The sequence below is a fragment of the Pelecanus crispus genome, chromosome 3, assembly GCF_030463565.1.
Source record: "Pelecanus crispus isolate bPelCri1 chromosome 3, bPelCri1.pri, whole genome shotgun sequence".
Classification (NCBI taxonomy): Eukaryota; Metazoa; Chordata; class Aves; order Pelecaniformes; family Pelecanidae; genus Pelecanus; species Pelecanus crispus.
Window position 1 is genome coordinate 64,579,271 of NC_134645.1, and position 17,985 is coordinate 64,597,255.

General features: G+C 42.3%; 1 protein-coding gene across 1 annotated transcript in view; it reads right to left on the reverse strand.

The window, feature by feature from the left end:
- ADGRG6 (adhesion G protein-coupled receptor G6) overlaps positions 1 to 14,394 on the reverse strand; it is a 117,040-nt gene extending 102,646 nt beyond the window's left edge. Inside the window, exons 1-3 of the mRNA XM_075707705.1 lie at positions 14,363 to 14,394; positions 11,549 to 11,695; positions 5,891 to 5,991 (exon numbers count right to left, since the gene is read on the reverse strand). Of these exons, the coding sequence (XP_075563820.1) occupies positions 5,891 to 5,991; positions 11,549 to 11,695; positions 14,363 to 14,394 (280 nt within the window). The remainder of the gene's footprint in view (positions 1 to 5,890; positions 5,992 to 11,548; positions 11,696 to 14,362) is intronic.
- Between the last annotated feature and the right edge of the window lie 3,591 nt (positions 14,395 to 17,985).

The window sequence follows — 17,985 nt, forward strand, 5'->3', positions numbered from 1 at the left end:
TAAAAAGATTCTAAAATCTACAGTTCATAAAGATAGGACCTTCAGTGAAAGGTATAGTCTTTCTTTAAAGGTATATTCTTGAGAAAGGTACATAATTTAGCCTATCTTCTAATAAAGGAGTGCAGAGACCCTGTAAGATGAGGTCCTAGTCAGCTTTGAATTTCCATGATGTTTCATAATATTCCATTTGGGTTTGGCTACAGGTGCATATCAGAGGAAGGGGGGTGGGGAAATCACTGTGCTTTTAAGGCAATATTGTTATGGTTAACGCAATGAGGTCCAAACACTTTAGGGAAAAGAATTATCAGCACCATCAAAAAATTATAACTAAAAAAGTAAACAGAGGTAATGAGAGTTAGCTTCCTGTGAAATTCATTCCAACAGTGATTTACTTTTACATTAACGAACTGTCAGCTAAGGGAAATACAAGAAAGCCAACTAGTAACTTTTTTTCTGCAAGATTTATATGAAAAGAAATTCCAAACCCATGCCTCAAGCCAGCAGAAATTTAGATATTAAACAGAACATAAAGGATTGCTTTTGTTTTGTTTTGCTTAAGTACATTAAAATATAAAAGACTGACAGAGAAAGGGGAAAGAATAAAAATACTTTCAAGCTATTCATTAAATATCCAGAATCCTGCTGATTAATCTCTCAATTACACATGGTGCCTGTGTGAGCAAAGAGACTGCCAGACTGAATACGTTTTTCAAACTTTTTAGGTTTTCTGAGTTTTTCCATAACTTTCAGAAACGTGGATTACCATGCCTGAGTCAGGGACAGCAATCTCAGTCACATTTACCCTGCTCAGCAATATAGGCACGCTCGTTCACACCCTGGGGACACCATGGGAGAAGTTTCACAAGGCGCCAGGAATAATGTTATAAAATCATTCCCCGCCTCCCTGCCATACGCAAGGATTGTGCTGACTGACTGGATTAACGTCTTGGCACTTTGGTTCTTTTTTGCTGTGCACTTGGTAAGAGAGAGAAAGATAAGGGAATGTGCTGACAACCATTTCATCATTTGCTGAGCGATAGGATCTTTGGCCCTTGTCTGGGGTAGCAGTTTCAGATCTGTGGTGAAAAAACACACTTCCTGACTTGGGCTTGTTCAAGATAAAACTCAATCCATTTTCACAGACGACAACGTGACTAACGCTTGCTGCTCGCGCGGGTGGCATTAGCACTACTTCGCAACATCTCTTACTAGGCTCCTGAGCCCGCAGGGTCACTCTGAAACTCTCCCATAAACAAAGGAGGCCTTAATCCCTTCTTTATCTACACAGGCCCAGTTAAGGAGCATGATGGACAGAGATAATCATATATTGGAGACTTATCAGCCATGTGGGTGAAGGACCTGCTTTCAGTTTTACTCTTTTTTTCTCACCTCTCTTTTTCTTGAAGAAAAACAGCACAAATTTTGCTTTGAATTGCCACTAAAAAAAAATGAAATTAAAATTTCAGGGACTGTAACAGAATTGAAACTTACTCTTCGGTGAGCTCCTAGGGATTGATTAAAGCCCTTTGAGGACATGGGAACATGACTACAGACACCAATGCACTTTACTGATGGATGAACAAAAGGACAAATGTTCATTCCGGCATTAGCTACAGTGACAGTAATTATGTGATAACAGCAGTATGGGGCATAATGCAGAAATAGCATAATAAGAATTGTAGATGTACTCATGGCTTTATTAAAATAAATATTTTCCACATCATGTATAAAACTAAATATGGTTGCATGGTAGTCAAAATTTAAAACAGCTATTGACTCACATGATTATGTATCTATTGATGACAGAAGAAGGTAAAAACCCTTACAAGGATGCTGCAATCTCGTCAAAATATGCAAGTATTCAAAACCCTGGAAGTCCAGTACTGACAGTCAAAACCAAGAGATAGTACAATATTGAAACATTAGACATTTTGCTATGAGAGCAGAAAAGCCAAAAAGCAAGGGGAGACTAAACCGAACACTTTTTGTGAGGTTACACACACCTGAAGCGATCGATTTTTACTTTCCATACTGAACTGAATAGAAGAATAGTTAGACTAGACAGAAAAAAGAAATTTTTTACAGTGAGCGTGGTGAAGCACTGGAACAGGTTGCCCAGAGAGGTGGTGGAGGCCCCATCCCTAGAAACATTCAATGTCAGGCTGGATGGGTTCTGAGCAACCTGATCCAGTTAAAGCTGTCCCTGCTCACGGCAGGGGGGGTGGGCTAGGTGACCTCTAAAGGTCCCTTCCAACCCAAAGCATTCTATGATTCTATGAACTGCTGCTTTTTTATGTCAGATAAAAACGATGCCATTGCAACAGGACAAACACCAGCACAACTTTGTAGGCAGAGCAAAAGAACTGTCATATTCTGAGGAGTGCAGTTTCCAGTAGATCTCCTAATTTCCCAGATTTTGAGCCAAAATAGATCTATGGGGCAAAGATTAAGGAAGCACTATGGAAGTTAGGGAAGTTTGGAAATCATCTAATGTATTTCTCAGCCCCAAGGAAAGAGGACTATAGATTTACACAGTTTCTGGCATATATTACTATACATTCCCAAGGACTGATATTCCACAGTCTTCCCTGGCAATCTATTCCACTGCTGTCTATACCTTTCGATGAGATGTCCTCCCCTCATTTCTCTTGCTGTAATTTAAGGCCATTCTTTTTGCCCTTTCAACCGCCCAGAAAGATCAGTCTATCCTTTCCCACTGCAGCTATCTCTTTAAATATTCTCAGTTCTTATGCATTCCCCCTTCTGCCTACTCTAGACCAAAAAATCTTAGTTCCTTCTGTATGCCCTCATTAGTTATGTTTTCCAGAACTCTGTTCAATTTTTTTGTTCTCTTTTGGGCTCTCTGAAACCCACAAAATGCACATACAAATGAAAAGCTTGGAACATCCGAATCTCAGTTAAAAGCAGATTTAACATGTTATTCAAAACATCACCATTCTAACATCTCAGCTTCTGTACAGTCCTTTCACTTGAAAGCTATTTAAAAGGGAGGCAAGACATACACTCATCTGTATAGGCAGGGAAACAGAGGCACAGCTAAATGACTCAATCAAGGCCATCAGGTATGGAAACCTGTCGAGTTGCTTACTGAGCTGCTCTGTAACTTCACCCCATGTCACAACACATGACCTGATGCCAGTATGACCAAACGGTTATGGCTGCTGAGATTTTAACTGAAGTACACATTATATTTTTATAATTTCTTTCAAGACAGAAAGTTTTAAGTGTCAGAGTCCATCCATTGATTCCTCTGAGGTATCAGACATATATTTTGGGATTATACTCCACTGCTGCACCTGCTTGTCGATACCTTACTGATCAAGTTGTGGCTAAACACTTTTCACAGACCATCCCGCTCCTGTTCTCAGTTTTCTGCTCTGTAATCCTTCTCCTAAGCTTTGTTTCTGAAAGCAGGCCAAGTCCTGTAGTTTTTCTCAAATTAAACTATAAAATTATTGCTTTTGCATTTCTTCCATGTCACAGCATGGCTGATATTTTTATCCTTATGAATAGCCCCTTAAATAATCCATAAAACCTGTACCTGCTGATCTTAATCCCTTGCTTGTATGTAACCTCCTCTAGGAAAAGTTTAATAAGCCCCAGTAGCTTTCTAAGCTTACAGCTCACTAGGGAAGCTGGATGAATGTCAGGTGTTACGATATTTCTACTGTAACTTCAGTAAAGCTTAAACTGCCAGAGAGATTATGGATACCATATGAATCCACAGCCAAAGTGACCAATACCTTTTAAGAACACAAAATAAAAATTGCAGGAGCAGCAGTGTTTCCCACCTTGTCTGCCTTGCTCTATTAAAAAGAGCAGATGAAAAGACTCCATTTGCAGCACAACCTATGCTCTTACATCAACATAAAAAGAAACATGAGCCCTGAAGGTCTACAGACAAGTACTGCCAAATGACAGGTTGCTGTAAAGGTAAATGTCTCATTTTCATTTCAGTCGACTATCAACAGCAGACTATCAACAGCAGACTATCTATGATGTCCTTCACTGTTGAACAGCAAACATTTGTCTATTGAACCTGGGTGTTTCCCGTGTACCTTATTTATCTACTCATCATTCAGGCAGACAGAGAAATAGCTTTTCTATTTATTGAAAGTTTTGAAGATTTCAAATCTTTCTTTTCGAAGCAAGAAAGAAAAAGCCCCTAGGGGCACGCACTTGAGATGTAAAAGACTCAGGTTCAGGTCTCTGCTCTGATTCCCATCAGAGACCTGGTTCCAAGTCTCCTACATGCCAAACCAGTGCCTGAGAAAGGAGCACAGACAGTAGCTATAATAGAGGAGACCGAATTAGCTAGAACACTTTGGATGCTTTTACCAATCCAATAGCACCTACGACTTCATTGCTAGCCAAGAGCATATATGATTTTGTAGAAGTGTATCTTGGAGTTTCACATGGGGCTTTGGACCCACCTATTTGTTTAGTACCAGCACAGGTAGCAATGGTATGCTGCAATTAGCTGAATGCACAGATGAGCTTGGGCTTTCTCTGTCCTCACAGCATACTGGCTAGGACCTTCTGGCTCATGGGACTTATTCTTGCCTTGTCACCTGCACTTTCAATAACTAAGCATTTATCAAGAGGAATTAGCAAAGACTAATGGAATGTTCTAGACACCAGATAACAGCCCACAGCAGCTGTTTATTAGAGCAGTTTATGCTGAGAATGGCAGCTGCATGGCCCAGGATCATATATGGCCCAGGAACATAGGGACACAATCATCAGCCAATGGAACCACAGGTGAGAGCTGGGTCCGAAGTACATTTCTGGCTACACAATTTAATGGAAATGGAAAACACCTATTAAAGTGACATGAAGCTGGAAACTGCTACTGCACAGCTACTGCATAGTTTTTTCTCTAAATAAAAAGTGCAGGTGTGAAAAAAAAAAAAAACAAAACCAAACCAACAAAAAACCACTAACCAACCAAACCCCTGCACTTGTTGTTTAGAGAAAAAACAATATCAAAGAAGCTAGAAACTCTTTCTATACATAAACCATCCTTTTTTTCAATGGCAAGCCTGTAACAGCAAAACTACCCATCTGATATGGAATTAGCTGAGCACTATAAGCTGCTCCAAAATTTTCATATGCTCCAGAATAAACTCCAGAGGTGGGGTTGTTTTTTGTTTTTTTTTTTTTCCAGTAAAGCAGCTGGAGCTCCTAAAATATTTTGCACTCTAGTGGTTAGGAAAAGACATTTAGTAAATGAAATCTTTTGTTCGTATGTTTAAAGAAAACAGTCAGAATGTGTAACATTACTCTGTATTCAAGTGTCACTACAGGACAAGAAGATGTTAAGTTTAAACTGATTGTTCTTTACAGTGTATGACTATCATATATATATAGCTTGCTGAGGAATGTTTGTTATTTGAATCATAAAAGCATTTAAAAATAATAAGTACACTACAGTTATTTTACAGCTTTAGACTATAGTGAAGAGTTACTGAATACATATTCTACAGGCACAAACAGTACTGTGGAAAATGGAAGAACTACGCGATTACTCGCAGTATTCCAACAACTAGAAGAAATTCAAAAGAGAGGTAGGTATTAACATGGTAAAAGCAAAGGAAGAGCAAAATGAAAGATTTCAGAGAACAAAGTCAAAGAAAAAAACATAACAATTAATAACAGCAAAATTATAAAAAAAAAAAGAAAAGAAAATTCAGCAGTAGCAGAAAATATGACTCAACCTATGAAATCACAACTAATAATTACAACACATCACTTTTCATCAAAATGTTATATTGTACATAATTCAGTCATATGTAAGCATAATCCTTAGTCATCAAAACTTTGGCTCCTAGACCATTTATTTAAGCAAGAAGATAGTTTGCTGACTTACCTGCTTGCTGCGTGCATATAACATATATGGTAAACAAGCAGAGACAGTGCTGCAGCTTCCATTTCCAGTGGTAGCACCACATTTCACTTACATGAAACATCCTGTGGAAAAAAAGCAAGCAAGAATTCAGGGAGCTTTACAACAAGCCAAGAAAATGAGAAAATACTGGTTTTAGTCAAACGAGTAACTAACAGTAAAAGTAACACTTGAAAATTATGGATGTTGCTTGAATAGAGACAGAAGCCTTCATGCTTGCTAAAAAGGGCCAGAAATGATGCTGCCTGGTCCTTAGCAGACAACAAAGTGGAAGACTGGTCAGTGCTGGGCTTCAAAGCAGATAGGTGTGGGTGGTATTTCAGTAAAAGAAGCAAACAGCCCATATGGTAACAGTCTGAAAGAGTTAAGGTGTAGCATTTTCTTGGAGACTGCAAAGTTCTACTTTACTGATTTACATATACAAATACATTTATGCTGTGTAAAAATATATATAAAATACATACATATTATTAACTATATAAAGATGGCATATGAGAATTTCCCTCTGCCCTTAACTAGCCTTTCCATATTTTTCAGTGCTACTATTTTGATAGCTACAATATTTTCTGCTGACAACTTTAATGAAAAACCTGAAACAGTCATTGCCAAAATCTAGGAGCTCATCTGTGGTGCCAGTGAAGTCAGGGACATCTTCATTATTTAATAAAACAAATGCAATTATACAAAAATCTTTATCAGTTATAGCATGAAATTAAAGTTTCCTTTGCCTTGAAGCATACAGGATATTTAATGGCTAAACCAAAGTGTTTCCTCCATATAGGACAGAAGAGGAAGCAAGAAAGACTCTTAATAAATTTGGTCAGACTTTTAACCATGTATCCAAAATGAATGCTGCTCCATTACATTCTTGTATCATCTTCTCAACAAGTTAGCAACAAGCAAAATCAAGCAACAAGTAATGAAACACAACACGCACCATTTTGACCAAGTCCTTCCCCTCCTATTTGGCGATGATAACTGGCTTTTGTTCAGTAAGATCTTATATACTTATGCTGGGAGAAAATCTCTAACAGAATCCCTAAAATATTTCACAAGTCTATTCCTAGCAACAGTACATGAAGAAACGCCACAAATGAACAGTCATGAAGAGACACCAATGAACACAAATGTCTTCCAGGTTAGTGCATATTAAATATAGAAAAAAAACCCCAAACCCAAAACAAGAGCGGTATTTGGAATGGCCAGCAGTGTGATTTATCGGGATGGAAATGTGGAAGAGGTAAGTGAAGGAAAGTACAGAGTCCATAGTCCGTGGCAAGAAAAATTAATTTTCTTAAACTTGGGAAAATCATCTTCCTTCTGCTCCACAGACGTTGCTGTGAACACACCAGTGAAACCTGGGGGCAAACGTAAATCCTTTCCCAGTATCAGCTTCTGTTTCTTCCCAAAATGGAGTTTGGTAATGTAGACAACCCAAACTTAATGCAGCAAGATAAACCATTGTAAAGGAAAAACTAATGTTTCAGTTTTAATAGCAGTAGTTCATCAAACTGCTCCTTTGGGCTAGAAGCCAATGGGGCCAGGTAAATGGCACTTCAGACTGCTGCATTCAGTTAAGTCTCCCTTCAGTGCAGTGTTACATAGCACAAGTATCTGATTACAAAAGAAGTCCAGTTCTTTATGGGTAGTAGTATCAAATTAGGAATTTGAAGCTGATTTATTTTTCTGAGATATTGTAAAGTCAAACTTAACAAGTGTTGAGGACAAGCACAGAAAACACTGGTCTCTGAAATACAAGAATCCCTTTGATGAAGCCAGACACACAAAATAACCAGATTATCAAACAATAGAATTATTGTCCTTCAATTTAATGACCCAAAAATCCCTATTAAAATCTCAGACAACAGAACGCTGAGGTTTGGGAACAGTTACTGTTCAATGTATATAATTCATAAATCCACAATGCCCTTAATATTCATTTAGAAAATTGGCTTTGAACAGAAGTCCTTTTAAGACATGAAAACAGTTATATGCACATACAAACACAGAGAGCATGCATATATACTCACAGAGTGGTGAAATGGAAATGTCGAGGATAACAGCATGACATACCAGAGATACAGAAGAATATTGCTGTTTCTACCAAAGAAAGAGTTTGCAGCTACTGATGAGATACATGCAAGCCTGCTGCATAATTTACCAATGCAAACCTGTAGAAGTGGTTGCATTACTGGTTTTTGTTTGTTGGTTTGTCTTGAGCAAGCACAGTTAAAGTTATCAGACTAGGAAACAGTCGCAAAAAAATATTTATTAATTCAGCAGAAATCTGTGGGTTTTCATCATACTGATACATTTTATGTGTGTTATAGTAACCATCACTTTTGAGGTCTCTGTAAACTCAGCTGAAGTTTTTGCTCATTTAATAGCTGGAGAATCCAAGAACAAACTTTTTAGATACTCAAGGAAAAATAACATGACAAGTTTCTGCTGCCTAGGTCTGGAGTGAATCTCCCAGCCACATTGCCTTTAGTGCCTTTCTTAAAGAATCTGAGACTCTGCGTTAGTCTGAGCGAGCGATTTAATTTTGCCAATTTCTATTTGTTAATGTTTACTTGCATTGCAGTAATGCTTACAAGCCAGTACGGTGTTAGTTTACAGTTTCCTCATCTTCACTCTTGTAAAAAGCACAAGTCAAGAAAGATGTCAGGAACATGGATAATCAACAGCAGAGCACAGCATAAGTGCAAACAACAAGGCAGGAAGGAGTAACTATAAAGATTCTTTCCCCAGAGAAAAAGGCTAGATAATTACACAATTGCTATAAAAAAATACACAATTCTCCACCAAAATAAACAGATACATAAAAAATAGCTAACCTGTCTCCTCCACTTATATTCTGTACTGCTGAAGGGCAAAACAATTTTCTTCATACCACATCATCTCAGTTGACAAGAAAGAAAGGTTTATCAAACTCAAACAAGAATGACCACAGAAGCAGCCTGCTACCAAAACACTCCACTAATGCAGCATCATGAGTCAGATCTGTTTCTTTTGGAGAGGACTTTTGAAGTTCTATGTTACAAAGCATAACCTCTAGCTTAGTGCTATAAATGAGCGAGGAAATCAGTTATTTACATGTTCTTGAGACCTGGCATAGACAAAAAACCAAAATTCAGAAACCTGACTGCTCACAGCCTTACACTGTGACGTGTGTAACACCCCTGCTCACACAAGAAGTTGTCAGGGACAGGAATCAGCTAACAGGTTGCCAACAAAAAGGCTTCTTCCATACCAAAATCCACCCCTTGTATTTTTATAATGTGACATCCCGATTGGCAGACAATTACAAAAAGGAGCCAGAGCAACTGGTAAATGCTTCCCAGACATTAAGAAAAAAACCAAGTTAGTTGCAGATATTATTCACCTGTTAATACCAACTATGTTCATATTTATTTTAAGGGTCATGTTCTTGATTTTTAGTGTTAATTAACATCGAGAACTGGATCCAAACAGCATATGAATAACTCAACAGAAAAATTAGCAAACAGTTCTGGGCTAGTTTATAGCTTATCAAGGGATGATATGATCCCCTGCTACAACAGCACTGACTTGGTGGCCCAAGAGACCCCTTTGATCTTGTGTTCCTATTTTAAATAGTATTAAAAGGATGTATTCTGTCATTTAATATTCATCAATAGCACAGAGAATGGATATCAGCACAGCAACGTACTAAAACACACCGAGTTTAAGTAAGCGAAGCAGTCCATAACAAAGATCTCAGAACATACATGGATTATTTCAGTCTTTAACCCTGGATACATCAAAATTGCTGAACACTGTTCATAGTGGGTTTTCTTCTCTATTTTGTTTCAGTTTAAATGAAGAACTCCTGTCCTGTCCCCAGCTGGTAACATGCTAGCAGATCTGAACAAGTCATTGCAGATTGCCAAACAGAGAACCAAAACAATATTTTACCCAGTATATTTGGGGACTATTAGGACACCTATATGGAGTACATCCATTACAGCTGGATGTAGTCTCACAACAGCAATCCCTCTTAATGCTTTCCCCCCCTCCCCCCAACAAAAAAGTAGAAAAATTAGGAAGTGCCTTCTATGGATTCTTATAGAATAACTACTAATTTTTCTAGGGACTGGCATTATTCCATTGTAGACACTGTGTGACATGACCAGCTATGCACTCTAGCTACCAATTCAATACAGTCCAGTTCACAGCTACTTTCCTATCCTATAACATAGGGAGACAATGATCTTATTCACAATTCATTCCAGAAGAGCAAAATAGACATGTAATTTATCTAAACCATAAATGGATGGTAGCTTGACATAGATGTGGCAAGACTCCCACTAATTTAATCTTGAACTACTAAACCTTTTACTATCTACATGCCAGCAGCCAGCTAACGCAACATCATCACCTTTTAGGGAAGTATACAGCTCTACAAGAAAACATACACAAAATGTGAATAATCCTGGAGTATTTCATTTGGATACTGTATGGTCTTAAAACATGCAATACATATTTGAATACACCATCTTCCTTGTTCAAAGCTCCGGCAAAGTTCCCTGGAGTAGGATGTGAATTCTGCCCCAGGCAGACTGACATGACTCTCTTTGGTCGTTGACATGTCTAAAGCTATTAAGGAAAAATGTTGCTGACATTTTAAAATTAAAAGAAAGATAACATCAATTTCACAATTTTTTTCTCATATAGGTTGTAAACAAAAAGATTTTAAGCTTAATCACTCTTAAGTGGAACTACAGCAAGTGAAAGGCTATTACGACTCACAGTTTAGTTCCTGCAGGTTAACAGAGGAGTCAATCTTAATTTTTAAACCCTGGCTTTAAACTACTACTACTGTCATACTACACACAAATGTCTTGGAAGATTAATTACACAATGCCACTTAAAACCTGCATTTTGTTAAGCATTACTTGTTCCTAATTATTCTTAGTCACAGTCAGCCTTGAAAACGCCTTCACACTCATCGGAAGAGATGCAAAAATTAAGACTGCCTTTTAATTTAAACAGTGCCACCTGTATCAGATCACAGAATCACAGAATGCTTTGGGTTGGAAGGGACCTTGAGAGATCCATCTATAGCCCCTTGGCTTTCCTTTCAAAGTGAACTTTTCCCAGTTGCAGGCAAGTAATCTGCTGGCTGTTTGCAACTCTGTAGCACTGCAACACCAGGTCTTTAGGAACTCCTTCTCATTTCTGCCTTAACTTCACCGTGCACTGGTTAGAAAACCCTACCTTCTCCCCCTTGCACTGACTCCCGTCAGGTCCAGCCACAGGTCCCCTCCCTCCCCTGGCTGTGAACGCACCTGCGAAACGCCTAACCCCAAACCTTAATACCTTGCCTTACCTTCGGTAAGAGCCTGTCAGCAAAAGCAAAACATATCAGGGAAGGCGCCCAGAGGCCACGGCAGTGGCCCGCCAGGGCCAGGCGGCGGGCGGACGGACGGACGGACGGACGGGCACCGACCCGACCGCCCCTCGCCCCCCGACGGCAGCGGAGCCCCGCGCTGCCTCCTCTCCGCCGTCCGCTGCAGGGAGGAGCGGCGGGACTGGGAAGGTTTTATGGAGCCCGCCCGGCCCTCCCCTCTCCCTTTGTCCCTGCTTGTGCTGGCACCGCACCTGGAGGGCTGGGAACGGTGCCTGTGGTGGACGGGGCTCCCCGACGTGAGCGACCACGGCCCCGAGCCGAGAGGCCGGGCCGGGCGAGGGCCGGGGCACCGGCGTTCACAGCCGGCGGCGAGCTGGGCCGAGGGTTTCGCTACTTGCCTGCAAGCACGGGGAAACTCCCCAGAGCGGTGCTAAGGACGGGATTACAGTGCTGCGAGAAAGGCGGCGGCCGCCCGGGACCCTGCAGGGCAGCCGCCGGCAGAGCCGGAGCCCGGACGGGGCAGAGCCCTGCCTGCCCTGCCCTCTGAGCTCCCGACGTGAAACTCCCTCGTTTCCCCATTCCTTCAGCCTTACCTACCTGCACGGCTCTGCCTGACATTACTCATCCCTTACTACAGGGTGGGGGGTAAGGCGGGGGGGGGGGAGGGGGGAAGCCCTGCCTATCTGGCGCGGGTTTCTTGCCCCACGAAGGAGCCCGCGGGGGGTAAGCCGCAGTCCCTCGCCCCAGAGTCCGGAGAAGAGACTTACATGGTGACATTACGGGGCGGCTCTCCTCCGGGTCTCAGCAACCATCCTCCGCCGCTGCCGCTCGCCCTGCCTCTGGCCCGTTCCCTCGCGGGCTCCTCGCAAAGGTCATCGCTGCTCGCCCACCTCTCTTCCACGCCCGCCCCTGCACACGCCGCCCGCGGTGGCCGGGACCGCGCCGATCCGCTCCTCCTCCTCCTGCTCCTGCTCCTGCTCCTGCTCCGCCGCGGCGATCCCCCCCGCCCCGCGCCGGGACCTGCCTCTCCCGCCACAAGTTGGGGAAACTTCGGTGCCGAGCGAAGCCGCCCCGCCCGCCCTCGCCGCGCCGGGGGCTCAGGTGGCGGCTCCGGCGCGGCCCCGCGGGCTGGCCCGGCCCCAGCCGCCGGGGGGGGGGCAGGACGGGACCCGCCGAGCCGCCGCCGCCGCCGCCGGGGAGAGGGCTGGCTGCCGGGGCGCCGCCGCCTGCGACCCCCGGGAGGGCGCTGCCCGGGCGGCACCGCACCGCCGCCTCTTCCTCGGTCGCTGCCACACAGCGCCACTGATCGGGGGCTCGCCCAGGGGTGCGCAGTCATAGACTCGTAGAATCATAGAATCATAGAATGCTTTGGGTTGGAGGGGACCTTTAGAGGGCACCTAGCCCAACCCCCCTGCAGTGAGCAGGGACAGCTTTAACCAGATCAGGTTGCTCAGAGCCCCGTCCAACCTGACCTTGAATGTTGCCAGGGATGGGGCCTCTGCCACCTCTCTGGGCAACCTGTGCCAGTGCCTCACCACCCTCATTGTAAAAAATTTCTTCCTCATATCCAGTCTAAATCTACCCTCCTTTAGTTTAAATCCATTACTCCTTGTCCTGTCACAACAGGCCTTGCTAAAAAGATCACCCCCATCCTTCCTATAGGCCCCCTTTAAGTACTGGAAGGTCGCAATAAGGTCTCCTCGCAGCCTTCTCTTCTCCAGGCTGAACAACCCCAACTCTCTCAGCCTGGCCTCGTAGGAGAGGTGCTCAAGCACATTTATGTACCCGCAGGAGAGGGTAGCCACAGGCCCAAAGCCATCCCCAAAGGACACAGGTCACCTCTGAGGAGGTCCCACCCCCGGCACACCACCCTCGGTAGCTGTACCTCCTGGGCACACAGCACCACGCAGCACCACGCAGCATCCCAGGGGCAGCAGGTCCCAGGGGGCAAACGCACCCCGCACATCCACCACACTGTACACAGCAGAAGTAAGCACACACAGGCCTGCCTACACACCCTGGGAAACAAACGACCGCGCTGTGTCCCAGGGTTGCTGACACAGACCCCAAGCCACTTACATTGTGCCATTTTTCTCTGATGCGTGCAACGCACTACACTTGGCAGAGAAGATAGGTAGGTGAAGGTGACGCACCTCTGACCCATTTTCTGAAGCATATGAGGCTGTATGCTACTCGTACATACAGTGTTGGCCCACACCTCACCCCTGGGTAGCGTTTTTGGAGGATGGTATTTTGCACCATTTGCTGAAAATCCTGAGTTGTTTTGCTCAGTTAAAATCTGTAGAATGTGGTACTGTACTACAGCTGGGCAGGAAAACATTGAAATGATAGAAAGTGAAACACAAGGTCACAAAAGAAGTCCAAAATTTTCACAGTACTCCTTGGATCTGAGCTGGCACGATTAGGAAAGATGGGAGAAGAGAAGACTTGGTGTAGTGAATCAGTCAAGGAAGTTGTCAGCACGCAATGGCAGTTAAAAGCAAACAGAGTTCCTATTTAAAAAAGTAAAGAAAACATCACTAAATTTTTCATGAACTGTAACCTGAATATTAATATTCACTCATTCTGGTCAATTTTTATTATCTGTCTTTAAAACCGATAAGCTGTAGGCTTGCTTTCATTGTAACCTCCTGGCACTGAACACGGGCGCAGGAGCCGCTGAGGCTGGGTTAGCCAAATCTACATGGCCAACTGCGACTCAAAGGCAGTACGAACAACTCTGTACACGGTCGGCCTTTTCTCCGCGTTAAGAGCTCTGTATTCTGAGTAAGTGTTGTGCTGCTTTCCACCCTGCTTCTGGATCTGGTGTCACACGGGGGATCCCCCCCTGGGGACTGTGGGAGGCACAGGGAGGGGTACGTGCCAGCTTTCCTCCAAGACTTGTAGTCAACTGCCCTATTGCTTTCTCTAGCAATCTGCTCTATTTCTGGGTAAAGTCTGGGTAGATCAGCTTTATATTGCATTTCCAATGAGTCCAATGTGTAAATGCACATAAGACTTATTCTATTATGTACAGTCAGTTTGTGCTTGGGCAATAAACCTACATGTTCTCGCCGCCTGGGTTTATTGTACACATGCCGACTGCATTTACCTCGCGTGCACAGCAAAGTTTGTGCATCTAGAATGCATTGGACCTGCTGTACATGTGCAGATCAATTGAAGATAAAGCTCAATATCTCCTGGGCATATTGGACCCACTGTTATGTGATGCACACGGTAAGTCAAGAGCATCTGGAAGAAGTCAATCTGCTCTTCATGCAGAGATTAGTGATATGTGTGTAGCGCATATCTGCTGGCTATGTTGGAAACTTACATCTTGCTTCCCTACTTGGAAGGCATTAGAGGTGACTGCAATTCCAGAACCTGTGAGTCAAGCAAAAAAAAAAAAAAAAAAAGGAAAAAAGGAAAAAAAGAAATCATGGTTTTTTTTCTCCTGTCATGCTTTTGTTGAGCTGTTTCTTGGTTAATTCTTCTGTTCTGAATTTGCTGTCATATACTTTCTCAATCATCTCAATCAATGCTTTCCCCTTCAAAGCAGGAGCACTGCCACTTCCAGATCCCCAAACCGAACACTGCCTGGTGAGAAATGCCTGTGCTGTCCAGTGGGGATAATGTGCAGTGCAGATTTCTGGATGATGAAGTAGCATATTGCTGGAGACTGTCTCAGAGCTGCAGAGCAGTGAATAGCAGCCTAAATGCTCACGAGAAAATGCCCAACTTTTTCTGGCAGCAGCTCACTGTGTCACATCTGCCTTTAATCAATAGTGAAACAACTCGGTATGGGGTGGGTAGTCAAAGGGCTACTTTTCTGAAGAAGACATTTTTAGGATCGATTTTTTGGCCTAACATCATTGTTGAAACAACTTCTTTGTAAGGGCGATGATCTCTTTAACAGACATAGATATTTCTTACTAACTTCCATAATGTAGTTAATCGTCATGACATGTTAACCCATGGGATGATACTGAAAGGTTCAAGCCATTGGGAATTCACCACTTGTAATGAAAAAAAGGAATATTTGCTTTCAAAACCAATATGAACATGAATGATGTTAACGACCCTTTTGTAATTTTGAGAGAATTAATCTACTACTACTGTCACAGCTGTGGAAGCCTGTTACCTGATACATGTCATGCTGCTGCTTAAGAGTGAGAGTTTCTGTGTGTAGATTACAGTGATTTTAAGGTCTCCATCTCAGAGTGAGAGACTGCAGGCTACCTTACAACACCCATCTCAGGTTAACATTGCAGGCTGTGTTTTGCACAGTGTAAGTAAGAGGAAAAAAACTACCAAAGTATGGGAAACAGTGCTGTAATCAACCAGTGAAAGGTTCTTTATATGGACATCTAATGAGTGATACCAACAGAAAGGTGAGCGGATCTTTTTATTCTTTTCTTACTGTGTCTATAGTGGCAATGTTGCTTTACACTTATTTTTATTCTACTAAAAGCAATGGTGTCTGAATATTGTTAGGTACATGGATAGCATATTCTATGAATATTCCAGAGTGTTTCATGAATGTTCTGAGATGATTAGTGAACTATTTTGTATGAATTTTATAGGCCCCAATTTTTATGGCTTTGTTCATATATTTTTTAAACTTACGGTTAGGATGGTTTCCTTATGTTTTGTGCAACATTGCACGGACCCCTGAAAATATAAGAATGTTAAAGAATGTTTAATGAAGTAATAATATGAAATACAATATTTTATGACTGGATACTTCATTTTAATGTTTGAGAAACATAATTTTTCTCAGAACTTTCATTTTGAAACTTTCCCCCTTGTTATATCAATTATACTAGGAAAACCTGTGTTTATTTTCCAAAGAAGTGCAAATACTGAAGCTTTATTGGCTATAGCAGTGCAAAAGAGAAAACACTTAACACACAACAATAAAAAGGAAGCTTAAAATAAATAGTGCAATGCTATAAACGTAGGAAGAATATTCCAGATCATATGTGATCTCAAAAAGTCCAAGGGCAAAAAAAAAAAAAAAATTGGCTTTGCACTCTACAACCATTCCTGGCTTTCTGCCTGGTCATTCTGAAAAACATGATAGATAACCCCAAGCTGAGTGTGAAAGTTCAAAGGTTAGCTCCCAGAAGCTGGTTTTGAGGATCAAAGTCTGGGCGTTGATCTAAAAGCTAAAGTAGCATAGTTGATACGAACTGCTGCTCCCGATACTTGTAACCCAAGAATTACTTCAGACTGTTGAGATATAGAAGACAAGGACTCTGTTTCACTACGCTTTTACATAAAGTAATCTTTAATTTCCTGCAGATCTTCCTTTTTGAGGGTCTTCTATGTCTCTGAAAACTACTTAATCAACTCCCAGACTTCCCAGCCCCAGTCAGCCTTGTTTGCCCCTAGCTGGGTCACAGCAGAAGCCGAGTTTCACAGTCCAGAGGACAATCTGCCCGAACTTCCCGGCTTTTCTACTGAGTCTGCCAGAAGGTCTCTGAACAGCTCCTCTTTCCTTATTTTGCCTTATTTGAGAGATTAAGAGACTTACCTTTCTGTTTCAGGTGTAGACGAGGTGAGAACAGGATCAGGCAGGTCTTTTTCTTCGTTCAGTTCTTTTTTCCAGAGAGATGTTTTCCCTTCAGATTTGAGATGCTGTCCAGACAGGGTTGGTTCCCATTACTAAAAGACTGAATAGGTGGCAAGTCAGTTTTCTAAAATGGTCCTTAATGCAACGGTTTCATGTACTTGCTGGGCAGGGATGGCTGAATGCTGGGTGAATGAATGTTTCTGAGAGGCTGCTGATCCAGTAAATAGTGGGAAATGGCACGCAATTTCTATGCCTGACCAAGTATCAAGCAAGCACAGGCTTCCAGGGACTTGGGGTGCAAGGGATTTGGAAGGACTGTATTGACTGAAGTTAGTAATTGGTGATACTGCCCATAAATAATTGCACTGACATATATGTTCTTGAATTTATTTTTTTGTCTCCTGAAAACAAGCATAAAGTGAATTGTAACTCTAATATATTTTTTAAAATGCATGTGCAGAAGTTCAGGGGCTAACATGTTTGCCTTATTGGTAGTGTCACTGTGTGCTTTCATGTGCATACAATTTAGGTTACTAAATATTTCCAGTCAGGGAGGTTACCAGTGGCTAAAATGCTGTGCTTTGTGCCAGATGAAATGTCTTTGATGAAGTGCTGAGAGCATGGCATATACAGTCCCTGCACACATTGCACTCCATAAAATTCTGTAAAGTCTGTGACCTCAAGCAAAGCAAGAGGCAGATTGGGCAGCAAATTAATCTGGACAGTTTGCACAAAACATTTCGAGTTTTTAATCACTGTCTGGTTTTTTGAGCCCATTTCAACTCCTTAACCTTGATCAAGCACTCCAGGGAGCCTAAACCTTAGCCTGCTGGAGCATGCTGCCACTAGTGTTCTTGCACACATTTCTGATCTGTGGAGTTGGGAGGATGCTGGAGGTCCCTGCTCGTCCACTTGTAAAGGCTTCCTGAACTTTCATTTCTCTGAAGGGGAAGAGGAACCTCGGAACATTTTCCCAGCTTCAGATGAATGAAGGAGTGCTCACATTACATGGTGAGGCACTCTGTTGTTATAAAGAACCCGTAGGATGATGTTGATATCAGTAATAAACAATTAGCAGCAGCCTGATCTGAGCTGGTGTCTGGTGTTTGAACA